At 38.2% G+C, this 23,270-nt stretch overlaps 1 protein-coding gene across 2 annotated transcripts in view; it reads right to left on the bottom strand.

Moving 5' to 3' along the window:
* INO80 (INO80 complex ATPase subunit) overlaps positions 1 to 23,270 on the bottom strand; it is a 63,757-nt gene that overhangs the window by 37,335 nt on the left and 3,152 nt on the right. The window contains exons 2-19 of one of the 2 annotated variants that reach the window (XM_085062415.1): positions 20,332 to 20,404; positions 18,092 to 18,277; positions 16,669 to 16,835; positions 16,506 to 16,573; positions 14,321 to 14,482; positions 12,842 to 12,962; positions 11,416 to 11,630; positions 10,341 to 10,394; positions 9,403 to 9,606; positions 7,921 to 8,116; positions 7,657 to 7,724; positions 7,128 to 7,337; positions 6,475 to 6,555; positions 5,232 to 5,327; positions 2,722 to 2,781; positions 1,991 to 2,133; positions 842 to 926; positions 218 to 335 (exon numbers count right to left, since the gene is read on the bottom strand). In XM_085062415.1, coding sequence (XP_084918541.1) covers positions 218 to 335; positions 842 to 926; positions 1,991 to 2,133; positions 2,722 to 2,781; positions 5,232 to 5,327; positions 6,475 to 6,555; positions 7,128 to 7,337; positions 7,657 to 7,724; positions 7,921 to 8,116; positions 9,403 to 9,606; positions 10,341 to 10,394; positions 11,416 to 11,630; positions 12,842 to 12,962; positions 14,321 to 14,482; positions 16,506 to 16,573; positions 16,669 to 16,835; positions 18,092 to 18,234 — 2,191 coding nt within the window. In that variant the 5' untranslated portion in view covers positions 18,235 to 18,277; positions 20,332 to 20,404. The remainder of the gene's footprint in view (positions 1 to 217; positions 336 to 841; positions 927 to 1,990; positions 2,134 to 2,721; positions 2,782 to 5,231; positions 5,328 to 6,474; positions 6,556 to 7,127; positions 7,338 to 7,656; positions 7,725 to 7,920; positions 8,117 to 9,402; positions 9,607 to 10,340; positions 10,395 to 11,415; positions 11,631 to 12,841; positions 12,963 to 14,320; positions 14,483 to 16,505; positions 16,574 to 16,668; positions 16,836 to 18,091; positions 18,278 to 20,331; positions 20,405 to 23,270) is intronic. The other variant, XM_085062416.1, reaches the window with a different exon arrangement.

Here is a 23,270-nt window from a genome sequence, read left to right as displayed (position 1 = left end):
CCATGCTACACTATTTTTCTACTCATTACATATGCTACATTACAGTTAGAAACATAAACCATGACATAAACTATCAACAACAATCCAATAATGTTCCAATCCCATTATGCATCCTCTGCTTTAGATGCCGTATCGCAAAGAAAGTTTATCCATTATTAGTTCCAAAAGGCAACAGATTCTTAGTATAAAAATTACAGCAGTTACACACTGCACTCACTCTCATCAATGGCAGATTTGTTCTCTGCATGGCTCTCTATGTCCTTAGAAAACCACTCATTGAACTCTTCATGGGAATCAAACAGCGTTGGCATGATAAAATGCAGCAGGGCCCACAGCTAAAAGGAGAGGAGAAAACACTGGATCAGCAAAAGTCATCCTACTGTGGACAAGATAATTGGGGATCCCAAACCCTTGCAGCTCTTTATAAGTAAAATCACTTAATTAGATCATGAGACATGGCAAAACTAAACAAAACCTCAGCTGCATTCTCTTCTTACCTCTCCCCAAAATGTGACAAACACCAACTCAACAAAACCCCATTAGAAAGCAGTGACAAACACAGCACAATTACTTCAGCCAACAGAAGGAAAAGTCACTAGAATTAGATTTTATCCCGCAATCCAAGTATTATTTCAGATATCTTTATTTTAGTTTTATTTGAATGTGTGGCAAGTTCCCATGTTTTTCCCTCCCAGGGCTGATCTCATGTTTGTTTGCCAGTGGTTTGCTACAAGCATGATCTCACAACCACACAAATACAAGAGGTTTCACAACTGTTCACATATATTTAGTATGTGTTCTTGTTATAAAGAACAACCCACTTTTGTGAGCTCCCAAATACCTCAGCCATCGTGTTCTGGATTGGGGTCCCAGTCAACAACAACCTGTTTCGACACTGGAACTGTAGTAGGATCTTCCAACGAACACTGATGAATAAAAGTAAGAAAAATAATTTCTAGAGAAAACTGTAGAATGATATGAAAAGTAAGGCTTTTAAAGACCAGCTGCTTCCAGTGAGGTTCCCAAATGATCTTTGGAGGTTACTGGACAAAACTAATACCGCTGTTCCCCAGACTTTCAAAAGACAACTACAGGAAAAAGTAGCCTTTTCCTAATAAAAAAAAAAAAGTATGATTTATTCTATTTTTTAAGTATCTTTTTACTCATTTTTAAAACAAAAGCTTACTAATAAAATCTCATTATCAGAATCCACAACTTTCCAAAAGAAAGAAGTTATTTTGAATCAGAGTGTCATGTATTTTTCAGACTTTACAAGAGGAAGTGTATGGGCTACTGTAGCAAGAGTGCTGAGCCATACATTACAATCCTCTTAGAGGGGTGACTTCCAAAGAATGCTTAAGACACAAACTTTAATCAGAATGAGCCTGCATCTAAAGCAGTCCTCAACTTACTGTGTACAGGGCCAACTTGGACAAAGGTTATGGGAAAGCAATTACAGAAGTAAAGATGGACAAATCCATTACTTGAAAACAAACAGAAAATTCTCTGGCATAGAGTCTCATGACACAGTTTGGGCTTTACTGCAGCCAACAGTATTCATGGGGTTCTGACCTTCATTCATGTCTGGAAGTGCCACTGGACAAGGAATCAAAATAATGCATTTAATGGAGCCAATACAAGCAATAAGCTGAAGACTACAGACCATTCACCAGGCAGAATTCTGTAAGTAGTCAGGAGGGAAAGTGAACAGCATTTCACACTGTTTTGTTTAACTGTCCTGTGCTCCATACAAGTTTCTGCTCCACAGTTACTTTTTGATTACATTTTACATATTTGAAAAATCTAAATGCAAAGAACCAAATGAACCAACCCAGTGTCAGAGGTATATAGATACTTAACTAGGTTAGATAATTAAGGGGTTTTATGTGTGTAAATTTTAACTTCTATCAATGTATGTCTTGATGCTTTCTTGATATTCCTCCAAGAGGCTAATCCAGAGAGAAGAATTTGTTTCCAGTTAGTTTATTACCTGGAGCTACTCTTGAGTGCTTGTGCTTCATCCAGCACCATATACTGCCACTTCACTCGCTGGAAATACTTCACATCCTGCACTACCAGCTGGTAACTGGTAATTACCACATGGAAAGGAGCATCCTGAGTATACAGTGTCTTCTACAATCACAAAATGAGAAACAAATGTCCACATAATGTAAATACATTGTCAAGAGTTCACTGTAATTTCAGACTTCTGCTTTACAATCTTCTCATTACTATTGCATTTTCCCCAGCTCAGTTTTTGAATTAATTATATCACAGTTATTCAACTAGTGGACCTGGACTTCAGCCCTTGAACAATTTCAGACACTTCTTAACTTGCAAGACAAGACCCAGGTACTGAACCCTACAAAACACTATTGTTAAATCAGGAACAATCTGACAGACCTGCAGGGATTCTGGATTAGGGTATCTTGAGTTAGGTTATTCAAACAGAATTAACAGTCCTTGACATTGAAACTTCCTGCTTTATTTACAGAGCTCTAGTTCCTTCATCTGAACTTCACACTGCATTGAATTGCCCTGTATGGCACTGCTCTCCAGCAAAAGAGAAGTCTTCCACCACATTATCTTAATGAAAATGCTACTACAGGGATGAAGAAACTCTGCATCCACACATCGTTTAGTTTTGTGACATGTAGCAACCATTCTGGTTTACTCTGCACAAAGAAAGATGGTCAAAGCACATGTTTATGCTGGTATTACCTGACTCCAGAACTTCCTGATCACCTTTCTATCATGGGGATTTCCCCAATAAGGTAGCACCTGAAACAGTAAAAAAAATAGACAATATTTTCAAATAAAGACATCAGCTCTAGAATGTTATAGTCTGTAGTCTACAAAATGACATACCTCTTTCTCCAAAACACAAAAAAGGAAATTATCTTTCTTCCCACAGAGAAAAATCAGAAAGCATTTAAAAATACTTTGAAACAGAGCATTCCAGGCAAAGGCATCCAGCAACTTGTGGCCTGATCAAGTTACGTTGAGAATCTGAAAATGCCCATTAGCATGTAACACCCTCTAGTAAGGTTTTCCTAAAAATTAAAAATTATACATTGCTTATGGCAGAAAGAGGTCCGTACTCAACTGCTACAGTTTAACCTCAAGGACTAGAGGGCTGCTTGTCCTGTTTAACAACCCTCATGGTCCTGTTGGTTTTGTATGTCAGAACTGACCCCAAAAAGCTGAGATGAAGTTAAAATAGTCTGGCCTGGATATATTTAATACAAGAATTATAGAAGCAAGCACTACTGCCAGAGAAATCTGTTAAACCATCTACAGTTCAAAATCTCATGAGTCCTATTACTCAGACAGATCTTTGAAGAGCACTGATTCCTGTCACTGGTTAATAACATTGTACTGCCATCTCCTGCCTGATGGAAGGACTACAGTCTGCTAAGACTGGGAAGTCCGGGAGGGAGGAAGAAAGCTGCTTTCTGAGGTGTTAAAAAATCTTGAACCCCAACTGACAGGTTCCAAAAGTCTTTAACAGAATATTCTTCCTACTGTTCAGAAATAAGGATGCTTGTAAAAAAAACAGACTGATCAAAAAATTATTTGTCTTTTAGTTTACACATTCTGCCACAGACATAAATTCACTGTCATTTACTACAAGCAGAACTGCATTAGATTAGAGATCTAAGATTAGAGGCAGAAACAGAACTGGTTGAAAAAGACTGACTGAAGTTGTAAACATATGACAAAAAGTTTAGAATACTTATTGTTAAAACATGTTTTGTTCCATGGATGAGATAAACATCACTATGCAATAAACCCAAAGAACAGCTATACAATAATATAAACTTTGGGTTTAAGTCAAAAAAGAGAAATTATCTTTTCACAAGCATCCTGACTACATTTTTCCAACACTGTCTTCATTTCATTCCTGAGAAGAAGAAAGCATAAACAGTTGCTTACCTATTCTATACAATGAACTGACCAAAGAAGTGAGAGAAAGCAGACAGAATGATCAACTGCTCTCAAGTTCTCTAATCAAGAGCCCCTATTATTTTGGGCTATGTAAATACATTAATAGATTATTTTTAGGTGGTTTTTTCTTTCTTTTGAGTACCTCCTCAATAACACAAGTGTTTGTATTTCTTCATTAGTTGCTTTAAAGGCTCAGTAATGCCCATTTATCCCAAAAACACAAGTCACTCGAATAATCCAGTACTGAACCATGCTCTAGCACAACTTCTCATACAGATACCTCACTCAAACTGTACACCACCAAAGTTTTTTTCCTGCACTTTTTAAAGTAGACAAGACATTCAAACAATTAGCCTGCTGTTACTGGTATACTGGTTACTTATAACTACGTGTCTTCTACTGTTTTCTGTAAAGAAGTCTGATGTCTCAAAAAAACCCAATCAAGACCTCTCCATATCAAAGGTTACTGTGTTAACAACCCAAATACTTAAACTATGATCTGTTCCTCTTTGCAGGTGTAGCTGCAAGCTTCTAACACTTTTGTCTATCTTGAATTCTGAAATTCCACCACTGTTTTAGCAGTACACACTTCTTTTTAAATTTTCCTTTGCAACACTCCAATGATTTCCACAGGGCGATAGGTAAGCAGCTTATTTTTCAGTAATTGATAGTTCCTTGCTTTCTAACTTACCATGTTTTCACATTCACAATACACCTGAAGAACGCCATTTGTTTTCTTCTAATCTTTTTATTCTTATCCATTTGTGCTTCACTTCTCTCCTTTTTCTTGATTATTTACTGTATGTTCATGGTTCTCCTGTTTTTCTAGAATAACAACTGCATTTTGTCTCCCTCTTATCTGTTTAGAGTTTGCTCACATACTATATTTATCTGACTCAAATTCACATGAATGACTGGAAACACAGCTCTAACCTTAAAGATATTACATAAAACTTGGTCTGTAATTCTTGATTCTGCTGCCAGGCCCACACGTTAAAACTATATATCCATTTGCTGACCTATCTCAATTCCTCACTGAGAACGTGTCCTTAAGCTGATGCAAAATGAAAATCGTGATTTAAGTAAGAATATTTTAAAATCCTAGATACCTGAATACTCCAGAACAAAGCAGGATGATGGGGAAAAAATACCAGAACGAGGCACATTACAGAGTTTCAGATTTCAAGGTTAGTAAGCACCCAGTTCTGTGATACAGAACTTAGGAGAACAAAATAGTTTGCTCTTGAGAAAACAGAAAGAACTTCCTTGGACATGCTTATTACCTTAAATTTAGGTACAAATCTGGCAAACTCCTGGTGCCAGTTGTTCAGAGTGGAGGCAGGTGAAATTATTAAAAAAGGTCCCCAGATGTTCTCTCTCTGGAAAACACACATAAAAACCAAAATTTAAATAAATTAATTGAAGTGACACAGAGATGGTTTGATACAGCTCTATATCTACTAAATGACAGTGGCTACATGAGAGGGAACCATATGCAACAGAGCAAAACTCTCCCAGCACAGCAGAATGATATAAAATCAAACAAAGATCGAATATCTAACCAAGACTTATTTCCAAACAGCAAAGCTGTTCCGAGAACAAATTCCTTTGTTTCTGAGAATTGCCACCTTCATGTTACTAACAGCCCCCACCATTTTGATAAGGAAAAGAACTTCAGGCAGCACTGAGGAACTTTACTCTGCCACATCATACATTACAATACCCTCTGGTGAATAACTGAGTTGATCCATTAGTATATGAGTAATTACAAGCTGGCCTTTAGAAAGGAGAGACAGGAAAAATAAAGCCCTGTGTAACCTTCCAAAAAAACCTCAAGGTGCAGTGTCACACAGGGAGACAAGCTTATCTTGTTATTCCTTCCATACAGGCAAGCTCAAGAACTTTCACCTCTGCACACCTTCATGATATTTTGGCCAACAGTACCAGGAACATAAAGAAATGTATGCAACTGTCACTTGGTCACTACTGCAGCTAATTTTGCTTCTAGTATCGCTTCAATAATATCTCCTATTTAGGGCAAGTGACTGGACTGCAGTCAAGACCTGTATTTTTTTCAAATAAATTTATCTATTTCTATATAAAGAAGTAAGCTCCTAGTGCTTATTCAATTTGTTTGTCTACTCTGGCACAGAAGAATCACTATGCTTCCTAAAAAAACCACACTGAAATATGGAAATTAATGCTAATCGCCATGAAGCTCAGAATTTGAACACTTTGATCTGTAAAACTCAGTGAACCATGAAGTGTACAACTTGTTCTCTCCTGAGACTTTTACATTCAGTGTAAATGAGAAGATACTACTCTGTGAATAAATGAAAACCCTGTATACATAAAAATAGACATATGCACATATTTACAACTATTTCAATGGCTCCACTTGAAAACAATGCATAAAATACCTTTTAAGACATTTGAGCTTTATAATCCAGAATTCATTTCCAACATGTGAAACGCATGCATCTTCTATTGAGCATACCACCCAAGAACAAGCTATAATCCACCTACCTCAGCCAGATGTGCAAGGAGAGCAATACTTTGTACTGTTTTACCCAGACCCATCTCATCTGCCAGGATTCCATTGATGCCCTGCAAAAGATCCATAAATGAACACCTTTGCTTTATTACCTTTTAATCCACAAACAAATGGCAGAACAGTTGTCACTGAATTTAGTGGGAACAGCCTCACTGTAACAACTCTTGACACTCTGAAACTCTATCATCTCTTACATCTGCTGCTGAGAGGTAATTGATCTCAACTGTATTTCATTCATCTCTCAGTCTCATCTCTTCCCTAAGCCTCTCTGCACTTCATGATCACATTGTGACCTGGGCCCACTCACAAGGACAAGATTGCCTGCAGTTTACCAGCTGAAACAGTATGCAACTCCAAGCAGCAAGTGTCCTCCATGTATAATCTAAGAGATAAACAGTTGTATAAACCACTCAAAGAATACTGAACTCAATGCCCCCTTCAAAGCTGCTATGTCCTAAATAATCAAGAACACTAGTACGCAGCCTACATAATCTTATCCTTTCTTCCAAATACATTAAAGATCAACAATATACAGCCTGTTTTTAAAAATGGTAGATACTTTGGCCAACTCTAAAGACTTAAATAATCCAGGAAGTTATAAAATTTGCAAGATGTACTAATATACCTGCTCATATAGGTTGGCCAGCCAATTCATGCCTTTCAGCTGATAACCTTTCAGTTTTCCATTGAAAATGGTAGGCTGTGGAATATCTTCTCCTGCTCGGATAGATGGGTTTGCTAAACTGTAGCTCTCTCCAAATCCAGTACCAGACTTGTTAGCAGCCCGTAAAGCAGCTGCCCGGCTCTCCTTTGCATCTTCATCAAATGATCTGGTCTAAACAGGAAGAGGCAGGTATGCATTAGATGGTAAACATACTAACTTATCAAGAATCTGTAGCATAAAAGGCTTTACAATTCACATTAAGGCATGATACTCCCCAGAAACTAAGAGAGAATGAGCATGTTCCTATAGCCCAAATCTTTATACTCTGGTTTTCTACCTGTTTAGCACAAAAAGTGCCACTGGAGTTAAATTAAAATCTGGCACCAAGGATTAACCTGTTTGACCTGGGTGCTATGAAAAATCCTTGTACTGTGGCTTCTGCCAATTACTTTGCTTTCTCTTCTAATTAACGGATCCAAAAAATACATACCCGAGCCTGATGAATCTGGTAAGCATCCTCAGCATTCTTCAGAGCTTGGGCCTTGTAATAGTTACTATCTGAAAATAACATACCCATGTTAGAGCTCTGTAGCAGTAACCACCCAGATAAACACACAGATAAATTCCAATAATTGAAGTAGTCCTTCTTGCAGAGAAGGATGTTGTGCTTGAAATTGTAAAGTTTGCACAATAACACACAGAATACAGTAAATTTCAAAGAGTGCAAGGAAAGGACTGTAGATTAATCACTTACCATAATCTTCTTGGGTGATGTTGACCACTACTCCTCCACCAATATCAATCTGCCTTTGGGTAGAGGTGTCTTCCAGTTTGCGAAGGATTTCCTCCTGTATCCCATCATGTCCAATATCTCGTTTACGGCTCATAAAGTGGGCATATAATTCAGTCTGTGTGATCAGGAAGTTAAGTTTTCGCTGCTGTCTCTTAGCCTAAGAGAAGAGCATTTTCCAAAAACAGATGAAGGGGAAAAAAAGACAGGAAAAGAGTTCAATGTTTAAAATATAATTAAAAAAAAAAAAGTTCACCTAATAACGTATCAACAACTAATCTATCTAGATTACGTTAAGCATATCACAGTGCTATCTAAATGCTATATTACTTGTTGCACATAACACTGACCACCTCCATAAACATCTATATTAAAATATAAAATTGTTGTAAATGAAAAATTATTTTAAATTCAATAATCATGACCAAAACCAGTAATCTAATAAAAGAAAGTCTGAAACCTTTGTTTATACTGAATAATTAACATATCAACCAAAAATAGAAGGATTTTAGTGGCCCATAGTAAAAGAACTCAGCAGTTAAGAAATGCTCTCATGGCAACCTGACTCCTACATTCTGTTACTTATTGGTAGAGGGAATTATGGTAGAACACATTAAATACATCAACAGGTGATACAGTCGAGATATTATCATTATTCAGCATTCAGCAAGACATTGCAGAAGCTCTGTTCACCCGTAGGCTCTAGCAAAAAATGCAACAGCTAAAATTTGTCTATTAATCTAAGTCAGTAGAAAACATCATAAAATGCTTATGAATTTGCAAGAATGAGAAGAACAAACATAATTTAAGCATAAAACTAAATCTAAAAGATTCAACCTTCAAAATCCAAAGATTCAACCTTTCCTCATATAAGGAATTCACATATAAAGTAACCACCACAGATTCACTAGAGAGGTTTTACATGGAAACTGTTACTTAAATTCAGTTCTTTTTACTCTGTAACAGAGTTCAAGAAGTTGTCGGTTGGCCAGCAAAAAAGCAATCACTGAAAAATTCTGTGCCCCATACATAAATTACAGCATCAGTGTACACCAGGAGAAAAATAGAACAGGAAAAAGAAATTCAATGTCAATTAAAAAGTGTCTTCCATTCTGGACCCAGAAAGATGTACAAACCATCATAAAATGCTGGCCTTTACTAACATGGAACTATGTATGTCTGTGAGACACACATTGCTACTCTAATTCCTCCCTTGATTTCACTCACAAAGAATTTATGCAATTTGAAGGGGTTTTTTAATCGCCTCTTGCTCATGTTAGAAGAATTATGTAAAGAAAAATAAGATAACAGAAGAAATATGTGGAATAGCACTGAAACAGAACAAGTAACTGAATTTCACGGCTTGGATTTAGAAACTCAAATTATCCAGTCACTTCTGTGTCTCTTCAGCAGATTAATTAGCAGCAATCTGTGATTTTGCTGTACCTCTCTCATCTCCTCATCCAGCTTGCGTTGCTCCAGAGCCTCCTTCTCAGCTCGTTTCCGATGTTCTTTTTCCACCTTTTCATACTTTTTCCAGTAGAGAAGCATCTCCTTAGTAAGACGACGTGCTCGGGGCAGAGTTTCCTTACAGTTTTTCTGGGCTTGGATAGCAGCTCTACGTACCTCCCTCATGCACTGATGGGCAAGCTAGAGAGAAATAAGATTTCAGAACAGTGGTAAAATGGGCAGACTGTAAAGAACACCAACAATAAACAGTATCAAATTTAATTATAACCAAGTCTAATCCTTCAAAAGAGAAAAAACTGTGATACTTTACTCAGCAGCAATGCTTCTGAAATGGCACAAGAGAATGCGATTTAAAAAAAAATCTGAGATGGTGGAGAAGACAAAATTTGAAGGCAGCTTCAGTGTGGCATAATACTTGAAAGACTGGTATGATGGGTGGGTCCTTGAAAGGGACTCAGGAGAACAAAATTTAAGGCTTGCCTACAGCTCTGACTCACCTATTTCTTGACAGTTTTCTGGGGTTGTGTTCTCACTTTTCAATAAGAATGTACAGAAAAATATTGCAATAGCATTATTGGTGGAACACAATCCTGTTTATATAAATACATGGAAAAGTGAGGGAGAGCATTCTACAATTTTGCTACCATTTTATGAAGAAGCACAAGATGATGTAATTTTTTTGTTCTGGTACAAATAAATTGATGCCATTGCAATAATGGTCAAAACAAGGGATTTTTTTATTTGTGACAGGCTGTTTTTCCTCCACTAAAATTTGCACATCAACAATTCTAACATACAGGTTTGAAATGATAAAACAAAACGAAGGCAGAAAAAGGTGGAATTTTAAAACCTGTTAAATCTGACAGCTTATTACGTCCAGTACAAGTAACAGTATAAAACTAAACACCACCTACCTTTTTGCTGTTGGTTAGGAAGAGGTTGCGGGCTGAAGCTTTCTGTTTGTATGCCTGTAAAAGAACACCATCTGTAAATTAGTTAAAGGGTAATGGCTTCACAGTATTTTAAAAGATCACTATCTAGTCTTCAGCAGGTACATGAGCCAACTTCAGCCATGCACACTATTGTATAACTGAGAACAGGTACTATGAATATTCTTCATTTTGAGTGAAACATCTTTTTTATCCTTAAATTATCAAAGGCATACATAAATGTATTCCAAATCCTGAAGGAAGCATGCAAAACACCTCCTTTTTCACAACTGTTTCTTTAATTACTACTGTTGCAAAGCAGGGCTCTCCTATTCCATTTTTATCACTGAATCAAACAATATTTTCCACTGTTTCCCAAAGATGTTAAGAATTAATGTAGATCCTATGTTCTTCACATGATCAAAATCAATCTTTTGAAAAAATATGGTCTATCATACTGCACACATCGTTTGTTTGGCTTTTATGGTCATACAGGATGATACAGCCATGACTTCTTTAAACTTCCTTGAATTCAAAGTCTGTTAACTGTGAACTTCAAAGAGCAGGTTCTAAGGTCCACTCTGATCCTCAGAAAACTACCAACAGTGAACTCAGCTTTCTGTTTCAAATGTGCCTGAAGCTTGTCCTGTAAATGATACCAACACTTTTCCCTAGTCTGTTTCTGATGTAAGTTTTGAAAAACACAAGTGCTATGACTGAAACACTCCTTTCCTGAACTTAATGGTAAACCTAGATACTGGTTTGCTCTACACTGCCATCCTGTAGATTAGTGTGAGTACCTGCTAGAGCTTACTGCATTTTTCATTGCCAAGGGTTGAATAGCCATGGCAAAGCACTGCATGATCCGTTCAGATACCGCTGGTGACATCTGAACTACACATTGCTTGCAGACTACAGAATTCCAGTTAGGTCATTAATGACCACCAGAAAAATCAGGTCTTCCTTTACTGTTTTTCTAAGTGTTAACTCCCCACTAAGTTAATTTTCTATTTCACTTTCTTGCCAGCATCACTGATCTGCTGCCATTAGCCAAGCTCACCTTTGGCAACTCCTTTTTAACAATGCTAAGCCACACTTTCCGCCGACGTGCATTAAGTTGCTCAATAGACAAATGCTTTTTCTTGGACCCAGGAGGTGGTGTATCATGGGAAAACTTGGCAAAAACTTTGGTCTGGTGATGGTGGCGTCGTGGTGACTCCTCTGAAGAGAGTTCTTCATCCCGTCTCCTCTTTTTCTTTACTTTTTTCAACTTGCCTGCATTGTAACAACAATCACAAAAATACTTTTCTAGTTTTGGGGCACACTTAATAAGGCATCTTTCCTGAGTAAATTCTTGTAGTCAATTTCTATGTGGAACCAACAAAAAAGCCAAACTTATGCATGTTTGCCAGTTCTGGTACAATTCATTTATACTATCAGATATTTCCTCATTACTTTATAATGGAAAGGTTTTCCTATTTAATAGAGAGGTGAAATACAATTACTTCTACATAGGGAAACATGCCTTGAGAGTTAAAATGGCTAGAGCTTAGTGTGATGTTCCTTCATTTGCGGCAAAATTCTACTTAAAGATATGTAAAGGTAAGACATTTAAAAGTGACAATATTATCATTTGGTATAGTAAGTCTCAAAGCAAATTTCTTAGCAGTTGAGAGATTGGCATGCTGTCATGTCACATCAGCTTTCAGAGGAAACTGCTACTGGTATCAGGTATTAAAAATATTCACTGTGAGTATGCAAAATTATGGATGCGGCAAGACTAGTGGAGAAAAAAAAACACCACAGTTAAGGGAACTTGCAAATAGAAAGGAAGACAGCCTGAAATAACCCTTTTAAAACACAGCTAAAACTTAAGTACTTGCACTAAGAGAGTTCACCTTACACTGACAGTACATAGCCATCTCTGCTTCCTTATGGATTTACAACTACTGCCAGCCCAAACAAGTAAGGAAACTATACTTCCTGGCAAATGTGCATCTCAGAAACTCCAACTGTTACATCAGAGATATAATTCTATTTTAACTCACATCAAACATCAATTGCGAATTCCCTCCATTCTCCAGAAAACACTCTCACTCCCTGTAACTTCCTGTTCACTAGAACTCCATATTAAAGAATAACTGCAGCAGGTACTGGATAAGTTCTTACACTTTTCAAGAGCCTATTGCTTGAGTAAATGGACCATGATATGAAACAGTGTTTATGGATTCCAAACCACTGAATAAGGTCCACAAAGAAAATCTTACATTGTGAACTCTCCAGTCACACTCCTTTTTTCCACCTTAGCTTTCGACAAGCCAGATTATAAGGCACAATATTTTCTGAAGATATTTTTCTTTGGCAGAACCTGGTATTTCCATGCAAAATGTACAAGTTTTTAACATTTCTGTTTAATGGAAGGAAATAATGTAGGAAAGAAGTTAAAGCACAGCAGCCATTTAAAAACATGACGTTAGTGAGTTTACCTTTTATTTTTTTCTCTTCTTTAAATTTCTTCTTCTTGGGCCCTAGCAGGTGGCGCTGCTGCTCGTAGTAGGGGTCGTAGGTAGAGAGCAGCCCTGCACTGTAGTACTGGTACTGCTGCAACTGAAGGGTGAAAAGTGAGCAGGTAACAGAGACAGCCCCTGAACAAGCTCAGATCCTGAACATAAATAAGAGATCAGGAAACATGCACCTCTCCATATTTTGCATTTGTTATCAACTATCAGAGAGTGTCTGAACCACTGCTCCCAACAGTGGCCTCAAAGTTCTGCACAGGGAACCAAGCCCACCCTGTTAAGTAAGAGGGAAGAGTAGGAAGTGAAGGCTGCACTTTCAAAACATATTGCTCTGTCTTTTCCATCCAGGTGCTGTCCAGCAAGACAACACATGACATGAAGAGGCCCAATTATGGACCTAATATTTGTTTTGTTTGCATTCCCAAATCACATACATGTTCTTCTTTATCATTCCAAAGGATGTAAAAGGACAGGTTTAAAGAAAAGACATTTAGAAGATTTCCACAAGGACAAACAACTTGCACACTCAGACTGTCAAGTAAAAATATAGTTGCCTCAGCATTTTCCCCCTAAATGATCAAAAAAGCCAGTATATTATTCAAATGAAGTATTGAAGAACTCCACACATTACATATAAACAGGCAAATTAAAGACAGTAATGTTCAGAAATTAACAATTTAAAATCTAAGCATACTTTTAAGTTAATAGAAGATTCTTGAAATGTGAGACCATGACCACAAACAAACTTTCCTGAGATATGTTTTCCCCTTTCTGCAAAAGCCCTTATAATTTGAAGAAATATATTATTAGAATCAAGGCAGCCATAGAATTTCGCTTAATATTAAGAAAAATGCAAAAATGCAGCAGACTATTTTCTTCTAAGAGAAAGAAAGAGAATGTAAGAATAAAATCCAAAATTAAAAAAAAGGTAAAAAAGAAAGAAAAAAGACTCAAGTAAAATCTCAAAACATGACAGAAAACAAGGCAGAAAACTAGGCACTCCCTTTCAAGATTGTAAACATCACCTTAATATTCATCACTTCAATAACAATATAAATACACTTGAACAGCAGCTACTACCTGTATTAGAATTTAACTCACAGCATATTGGTTTTCATATCTATTTCATATTATCCAAATCTTGCATTCCAGCACCATATGTTTGCTCTAGTGACTGGGACAGAGCACTGTGGAAGCTACATGTAACGTGCCAGTACTAGTTACATGCATTACTGACACATTTGCAGCATTTTTCATTCTGTGTATGTAATTAATTAAATAACCCTTGTCTAAAGGGATGTTAGACAGTAACTGTCCACCAAACCACAGCGTATTTTCCAGTCCACAAAATATTATGGGTTTTGATAAAAATGTGAGACCAGTTAAAATCATGCTGTTAAAGAAAAGAATAAAAATCAAGGAAATGTAAAAATTCTGGATTTTTACCTCTTTGTCTTTGCTATATTTACTTTGATGCAATTTCTTGTATTTGTGTAATCGCAGCATATCGTGAAGTTCCTCCCTTGAAAGGGAAAATTCTTCTTCTTCCTCTCCATCCTCATCACTTGGTGAATCAGTGTCACTGGAATCATCACTCAGAAGGATACTCTAACAAGAATAAATGGGAATTAATTTAACAATCCCAAGTCCCTGTACTGAATTGTTTATTTATGCAAAGCACTTTTGAGCCTTTACCCAATAAAGGGGTGTGGGCCTGGCCCAACAATGATACTTAGCACTTAAAAAGTGTCTTTCATCTAAAATGATACATAGAAAATCGTTTTCTGAGGTGCAGAACCTGTATAGCAGTGAATTCAATACACATTTTCTAATTTGGAGGAAAGTAATTTTCTGTTAGTTTGTGACAGTTATATCATTTTAGTCCACTTCGTTTGTGCTCTCAAAAAAGCAGCAGTGAGGAAAGCCAGGATAACAGTAGGAGTATTTTGTGATGTGTGGTTTGCAGGTGCTTCCCTACCTAATTTGTAGTTTGTCCTACTATTCTATTACTTCTAACTGCTCATGTTTGACCTCTTGGAGACACGTTTTTGCTAACTTGAGAAGGCTACAATACAGTGAAAATGCAAAGATGGCATAAAGCCACCATTCCACTCTCTTCTGCCATCCCCACTGACACCTTGTACTGAGTTCAACTTAAAAACAAATTTTCAGCCGAGTCCTAACTCTCCATTTAATACATTTTATAATAGTTTAGTTTAATTTGGACAGTGTACTAAGATTAATTCAGGTTCTGAATGTATACTCACTGCCAAGTCCACCACTAAACACCATTCCCAGTTGCAACATCCACATGCCTTTTGAACACCTCTAGGGATGGTGATTCCAACACTTCCCTGGGCAGCCTGTTCCAATGCCTGACCACTCTTCCCAGTGAAGAAAACTTTACTAATATCCAATCTAAACTTCCCCTGGAACAACTTGAGGCCATTTCTCTCGCCGTGTTTCCTGTGGCTTGGGAGAAGAGACTGATCCTCACCTCACTACAACCTCCATTCAGGGAGCTGTATAGAGCAGTTCCCCTCCAAATAACCTCTACTCCAGGCTAAACACCCACAGCTCCCTCAGCTACACCTCCTGTGACTTGTGCTCCAGACCCTTCAGCAACTCCACTGGCCTTCTCTGGACACGGGACTCGAGGTGTGGCCTCACCAGTGCTGAGCACAGGGGGACAATCACTGCCCTGGTCCTGCTGACTGCAGTATTTCTGATACAGGGCAGGATGCCGTTGGCCTTCCTGGCCATCTGGGCACATCATGCTCAGCTGCTGTTGACCAGCAACTCCAGGTCCTTTTCTGCTGGGAAGCTTTCCAGACACTCTTTCCCCAGCCTGTAGCACTGCACAGGGTAGTTGTGGCCCAAGGGCAGGACACTCACTTTGTCAAACCTCATGCAATTGGCCTTGGCCCATGATCCAGCCTGTCTAGATCCCTCTGCAGAGCCTTCCTATCACTCCCACCCAACCTGCCTGCAAGAGACTGAGGTTGCACTTGATCCCCTCATCCAGATTGATAAAGATAATGAACAGGGCCAGGCCCAATACTGAGCCCTGGGGATCACCACTGGTGACCAGCCACCAGCTGGATCTAACTCCAGTCACCACCATTCTCTGGGGCTGGCCATACAGACAGTTTTTTACCCAGTGAACCATGCACCTACCCAAAAGGGAGCAGCCATTTCATCAAGGAAAACGCTGTGAGAGCTGGTGTCAAAAGCTTTACTGAAGTCTAGATAGACATCCACAGCCTTTCCTTCACCCCTTAGGCAGGTCACCTTGTCACAGATGATGATCCAGTTAGTCAAGCAGGACCTGACTTTCATAAACCCATGTTGGCTGGGCCTGATGCCCTAGTTACCCTGCACATGCTGTGTGATGACACTCAAGATGATCTGCTCCATAACCTCTCATGGCACCAAGGCCAGGCTGACAGTTCTGTAGTTCCCTAGGTCCTCCTGCCAGCTTTTCTTGTAAATGAGTGTCATGATTGCCAACCTTCCGTCAACTGGGACCTCCCTGGTTGGCCAAGACTGCTGGTAAATAACGGAGAATGGCTGGGTGAGTAACTCGACTCATAGATTCCACAATAGCTACATTTCTTTCCAATATTCTTACCTTCAGCCACTTTCTGCTTTTCTTCAGTTTGGAAAAGTTATACAAGCTCCCTTTTTCAGACTTTGGTTCTGTTTAGATAAAAGATAAAAATAAAGTTCTTAAGAAATAATGCTTTTCCAGCCTAACCCAAAGAAAGCAGACATTCAACCTACTGCATGCCTACCTGGCTGCAGTACTCCATTTAGGGAATGTGTGTTCAGCATCCCAGAATTCCCTGCTCCAGAAGACTCTCCAAGCAAGGAGTCTGGGGGCTCTTCCTTAACTTGCATCAGGGGATCCCCAGACTGAGGCAGCAAAGGATTGTCATCCAATCCATCTTCACTTTCATCACTGCAAGAAGACCCACAATATAGTGACAATGACAGGAAAATATTCAAAACAGAAGGCACTCATCCAACTTTCTTACATGTGGGCATTTGTCTAAAGGTTTGAGAATTGAGACAGCTTCAAATGTAATTTTACACATTGGAAATACTGCTGTTAATAATTTACCATTAACCTCTCAGCAGCAGTTAATTATCAGACCAGCCTGGCTATACCATCAACCTGCACCTCCAGTCTTTAACCAGGTATCTAATTTGAGAAGCATGAGCAAAGCAAGTCAAACCAAAGCACAACAGTGTCATTATCATAGGGACATGAGAGAAATGTAGCTATACCTTTTCTAATCCTTGTGTGGCTCTTATTACATGCTCGTAAATATACCTGTTATCTGTTGCTCATTCAGCTGCCAGTTTTATAAATCTACAATTCCAAAACAGTGACAAAATTAAACATGTAATGGTTTTGGACAGAAACACACCTTGATGACTCCTCATTGCTACAACTTACACAAAAATTCTGCATCTGACAACAGTCTTTCCATTTGCTTTGCGGCTAAAGGCTGTAAGTGTCCCTGAAAATCAACTTAGGGCTTCCTCATCCTACTTACTGCAGACAAAGAAAGTTTTGGCCACTCAGCTACAAAAAAGAGCTTTAAAACATTGTGCTAATTCGTACATTAGCTGGTAACACATCACTGTGAACTCAGAGAAGCACAGTCCAAAATCTTTTGTACAATTATAAAATATCCCAAATTGGAAGGGACCCACAAAAATCATTTGAGTCCAAGTCTTGGCCCTGCATAGGGCAGTACCAATAATCACATCATGTGCCTGGGAGTGTTGTCTACATGGTTCCTGAACTCTGTCAGGCCTGGTGCTGTGACCACTGCCATGGTGAGCCTGTTCCAGTGCCCAACCACCCTTGGGTAAAGAACCTTTCCTAATATCCCACCTAAATTTCCCTTGACACAACTTCATGCCATTTCTTCAGGTCCTGTTGGTGGTCACCAGAGAGAAGAAATCAGAAAGGCTTTGTTTCAGAACTCAAAGCTAATGCTAGATTTTATTGAATTTAACGGTATTTTTTAGATTTCCTCTTCTCTAAGCTGAACAATCCAATCAACCTTTCTCCCTTTAAAGAAGAAAAGCTTCCAATGAACAAATCACTAAAAAATTTTTCATATGGTGTTGGCTAGTGTCACATACTGAAAATGCCTGTCTTTCTTTCGCACGCCCAAGGGAAAGTAGAAAAGCTTTTGGTACCTGGATATGCTCCTGTTAAAGATGGCAGATGTCTGTCGTAAGAACTGATCCAGTTGCAGAGCTTTTTCCAAGTATTGCAGATAGACGGGTTTTGCCAGCTCTGAGCAGCTGCCATCCTCCCTGGCACCCAGCTCTGAGGCCATAGAACAAACTTCTCCTCATGCACAGGTGCCTCTGAATACAAAGCTGTAAAAAGAAACAACAGCTATCAGCATCAGAACACCTCTGAAAGGAGCAAACTTGGGGAGCATACAGATCTACAAAGGCAATTATGGGCAAAAGCTTAGGTTGCAGTTAATAGGTATGGTAAGCAAACAGAAATTCCTGTTCAAATTTCCACCACAGTACTAAAACATCCCAAAACTCAAATATTCTTAGTTTTCTGGTTTATGATTTTGTGGTTGCTGTTTGATAGGAACAAGCACTGTTTTAACCTAGAATGATAAGCCAAGTGGTGACATAGAAATGCAAAGTATTATGAAGACAGCCCTTAAGCATCTACAGGAAGCTTTCATCATAATTAATGATAACATGTTTAACCCTGAACAGAGGGCAATGATGTGTGTGTATACATACATACATACATAAATACATATATATATAAAATAGCTTACTCCAAAAAGAAAGAACTACTAAAAATATTGATCTTCTGTTGTTTTTACCATTCACTTCACAGCTGCAGTCTACTGAATACTTGTAATATGTCTCATTTAGCTTAAAGCTATGCTACTCTTTCAGCATTGAAAATATAGGTGTTACCTGTTGGCAAACAAGCTACAAATATTTGACCAAAACCCCTTTCATTCTAAAGTGTAACTGTTATTATATTAAAGAAAAAGTAGCATATAAAAAGCAAATTGTAACAAAGTTTTTAATATTTACAAATTTAGAACATATTCTAGCATTATGTTATTCAACTATGAAAAGCTGTCCACCCGATTTTTTCATTTGTTCCCTGGATTTAAGATTCATAATAAAGCCAAAGGCACCCCCTCACAATATTTGCATAATAAATACTATAAAAACAAAGCCATCAAAACATTTTATTGCTCTGTCAACTGCAGTTTTCTTTTCCTTGAACCACAAAGGATGCCATAACAACTGTTACAGTAATAGCTCTGTCAACTCAAATTTTATTTTTCGTTGACTATAAAAGATGCCATCACTGTTAAAATAATAGTGGGAAAGATAGATTATTTCCAAAACTGAAGTTGTTACTGTATAAATAAAAGTGCTATCAAGATACTAAATAATTGCTAATAAATAAATAAACAAACAAATAAATATCTTAAAGGGTTGGAAAGGCTCTTAGAGAACATCTAGTTCCAAGCCCCCTGCCATGGACAGGGACACCTCTCTCTAGAACAGGTTGCTCAAATCAAAAGCACTCAGACTTAGATTAATTGCTCTTCTGAAAGATTCTTCTGGTTTCTACCACTTCTTAAAAATACCAAAAAACCTGAAGGAAACTTCACATTCATTTATTGCAAGACATTTTATATTTGTTTCATTATGAAATCAGCAACTAAATTATTTTATGCTTATGTAAGTGAACATACAGATTGGGTATCCAACCTTCAAGTTGTTCCCTCCTCACATATACAGGTCCAAAACCCAGTATCTAACCTTCTCTAAGTCTTTTAGCCTCCAAAATTACAGATCAAACTCAGAACTTCTAAAGATACAATAAACTATGATAAGTGATTCTCACCTGAAGACGAATGGCTGTGGTTGAACAAGAGCAAATTTTATTTTCTCTTAAATACTGAATCTTGAGTTAACATTCTTACCCACACAGAATAACCAATAACCAACACCAGTAGTTGTTAGACAGGATGACAGCTCTAATTTAAAAATTATTTTTAGACTGAAGCTATCTAGGTTCAGCTTTCTACATATTAGGTCTTTGGATACCTGATAGCAATTGAATGATTGACCTCTGTTACCAAACACTCATTTCCAGCAGAACTTAACAGAACAACACCTGAAAGCTTCCCCTATGATAAGGGTAGTAAGACACCCATTTTCCAAGCAACTTTCATCTATCTATGCCACTGTGCTTAACAGGCATTTGAAACCAAACCAACCAAACAAAAAAAACTAAAATCAGGAACTGTCTTCCAAGAGACAGGGCTATGACCCATGAAATCATTTAGGCTGGACAAGACCTCTAGGATCAAGTCCAGCTGCTAACCCAAGTCCACCACTAAAACATGTCCCCAGGTGCCACATCCACACACCTTTTAAATACCTCCAGTGACAGTGACTCAATCTTTTGCCTGGGCAGCCTGTTCCAATGGTTGGGAACCCTTTCTGTGAAGAAATGAAGTAAAAGGGTTAAAAAATGAGAGGCAACTTGAAACTTGTGCTTCTAATGGAAAAAAACATTCATGAGGTGTTAGAAAAGGACACCTTGGAGGTGAAAGAGGTTTTCCTCCTAAACACACAAAAAATATATTCATATTACAGGAGCAAAAATCCATCCCTAGTGTCACAGCAGAAAAAGTATGGTGATTCCTTTTATCATTCCATTTCAAAATGTATCTATCAACAAGAGCGTGTATTATATTAACACGCTTAACTCAGAATAACGTGGCATTTTCCATTGGTCTGCTCTTTGCAAAAATCCACATTCCCAAAAACTCAACATTTAGTGGCATTCCCTGTCTTCTGGGCTCTCTGGGGAAAAAATGTGCCCCAAAGGGCACAAAGCACCCAAGACTTGATTTGAATTCACCGCCTCTGAGGAACCTGACAAACCAAATGCGCTCTATTGCCCCACAGTGAGCCTTGCCCTCACAAAACTGCACAAGCTTAAGAGCAAAGTAAAGGCAAAGAATTAAGGTAGAGGTCAAGTTTTTAATTGCAGGACAGCAAACAGGCCAGAGGCAAAACAAACACAATCGTCTTCCTGATCCAAAATGAGTAACTGGATGCTATTCTTGCTGCCCAGACACACTTGCTTAAGTGCTGGTCTACGTGGATCAGTGCCCCTGCTCCAATGGTGCTCATCTGGCTCCCTGCTCATACAGGAGCTCCAGTTTAGGAGACAACCCAGCAGAAGGCTACTTCTTTACTTGTAAGATATAAATTACCCTATGAAAAGAAGATGCTCACAGATGTGTTTAGTAAGTAGAAAACCAGGATATTTTCTCAGGAGTGGCTCATTGCAACTGCACAGTTCCCAAAATATCAGAGCAAGTGGCAATACCTTCTGTCTGCAGTGACTGTAGTAACAGAGAAGGGGAGGTTTCATTCCATACTTTTACACATTAAAAGCCCTTGCTGTGTACAGTATGCTAAGCATGTACACTAACATGCTAAGTACCTGCCTCATCCTTACTTTTTTTCAAATATCTATGATCTTAAATATTATTTAATTACATTTCCACATTTAATGAAGTCCTCCTTGTCCTGACAGTATATGTATTCTGCATCTCACCCATATAAAAAGACATGCTTTCACTTGTCTTCCTATTTTAATTGCTCCACGAGGCTCCTGTACATACAACATTAATTACTCGTGTCCTCAAAACAGTTACTAGTCTGTTCCCTGCCTACCAAGCAAACAAATAAACACAGGAGAGCTTAGCAATATCCTTAAAACATATTTACAATGCCCAAAGGAAATTTAGTAAGCGTTACACAAGCATACTGAATAGGGAATAACTCAGCCATTTAATTCAGCCTTTCATTTATTTATATGCTGATAGTCACAGAGTGTTTCTCTGTTGATCAAAGTAATAATACAGAAGGCTAAGTGACAGATAATTCTTCATTCTCCATCCTTTCATTTCCACTCTATATTTTAAGAAACAAAGATTTCCAATGGCAAAAACTGCTTGAACACTGAAGTGAGAGAAGATAGGAACAAGGGAGAGGCACACAGCCTGATCCACTACTGTATGTAACTCTTCACGACATCACCAACATACTGCTTCAGTGGATTTACACGGTGATGACATTCATTCCACTTTTCTTTGATATTTTTGAAATAAATCTTTTTGCCTACTTAGTTTAAGGATGAAACACAGATTTTCTAAAAGATTTCATTACTGATGGTAACATTTAGGTAAATATTCATATGTTACAGTTGGTAAAATGACCAGATGTTGCAAAGCAATCCTTCTGCCAGCATGACTTTCTTACTGATATACCTCAATTTCATGCTAAATTTCAGTATCGAACTCAGTAGCTATTTGCTTTCTCCCTTCCTCTCTACTAGAGTTCTAACAGTTTAGAAAACCAGCATTTGGAAATAAATAGCTTCTGCACTGCCTGGCTGGTACTTTCAACCTTCCAGCATTCTTAATCAGAAGTTCACACAGAAACCATTTAATTGTACCATATGGACCACTGAATTATTAAAAGCACAGGTAAAGTATCAGCAGGAATGTAATAACTTCATGCAAATAACTTTCATAATAATATGTCTTTTTTAATATCAAAGCTCAGTTCTAAAAGAGCCTTCCTTATCCTGTTTCAAATCACACTGCTTAGTTCAATGTTAATGTAGGTGGGAGGTTTTTTCCCTCACTCTTGCTTTTTACAGCATCCAGTCTTACAGTAAATAAACACCCAGCACTGGAGAAGAAACCTCCAAAGTCATCTTCTGAGAGCAGTTGGGTTTTATAGCAAGGTTTCTAAATTTTATACCCACTGACCTGCACTGACCAAACAGCAAAACCATGGTCTCCTGAAGCAGCTTAGCTTCAGAAGTAGATTCTCCCAATCTAAACAAATATCCACTGCATATTTCTGAATGGAAGTCCAGCAAGCTTTTCTTAATGGTATCAAACAGGAATCCCACAAGTGGTTAAGTGCAAAATTTGTCTCTTGTGCCTATCTGCAAGCTGGATGGGGTTTGCTTTGTAGAGCTTTTTGAAGCAGGACTTTTTCATCCAGGAGTTTCCTGAGTTTTTTCCCTTCAGCTGCTGCCATCTCTACATCTCACATAAGGCACTTTCTGCTCTTTGTGACTAACACCAACCATCATAGCAAATAATGATAACAGCTCCACTTCTAGCTGAGGGCACATACACAAACACAAGCTGCTGTGGAAGTAAAAGGTACTGGATTGCAGCTAATCCACAGTACCTCTTCTAAGCATATGGCAAATGCAAGGCAAACCAGGGAGGCAAAATTGAGTCTTGCCAGCCCCACACTAAGTGCACGGCTA

The sequence above is a fragment of the Lichenostomus cassidix genome, chromosome 5 (genome assembly GCF_008360975.1).
Source record: "Lichenostomus cassidix isolate B80296 chromosome 5, HeHo_3.0, whole genome shotgun sequence".
NCBI lineage: Eukaryota > Metazoa > Chordata > Aves > Passeriformes > Meliphagidae > Lichenostomus > Lichenostomus cassidix.
Note: the sequence above shows the minus strand (reverse complement) of the source record. Positions and strands in the feature narration are given on the sequence as shown.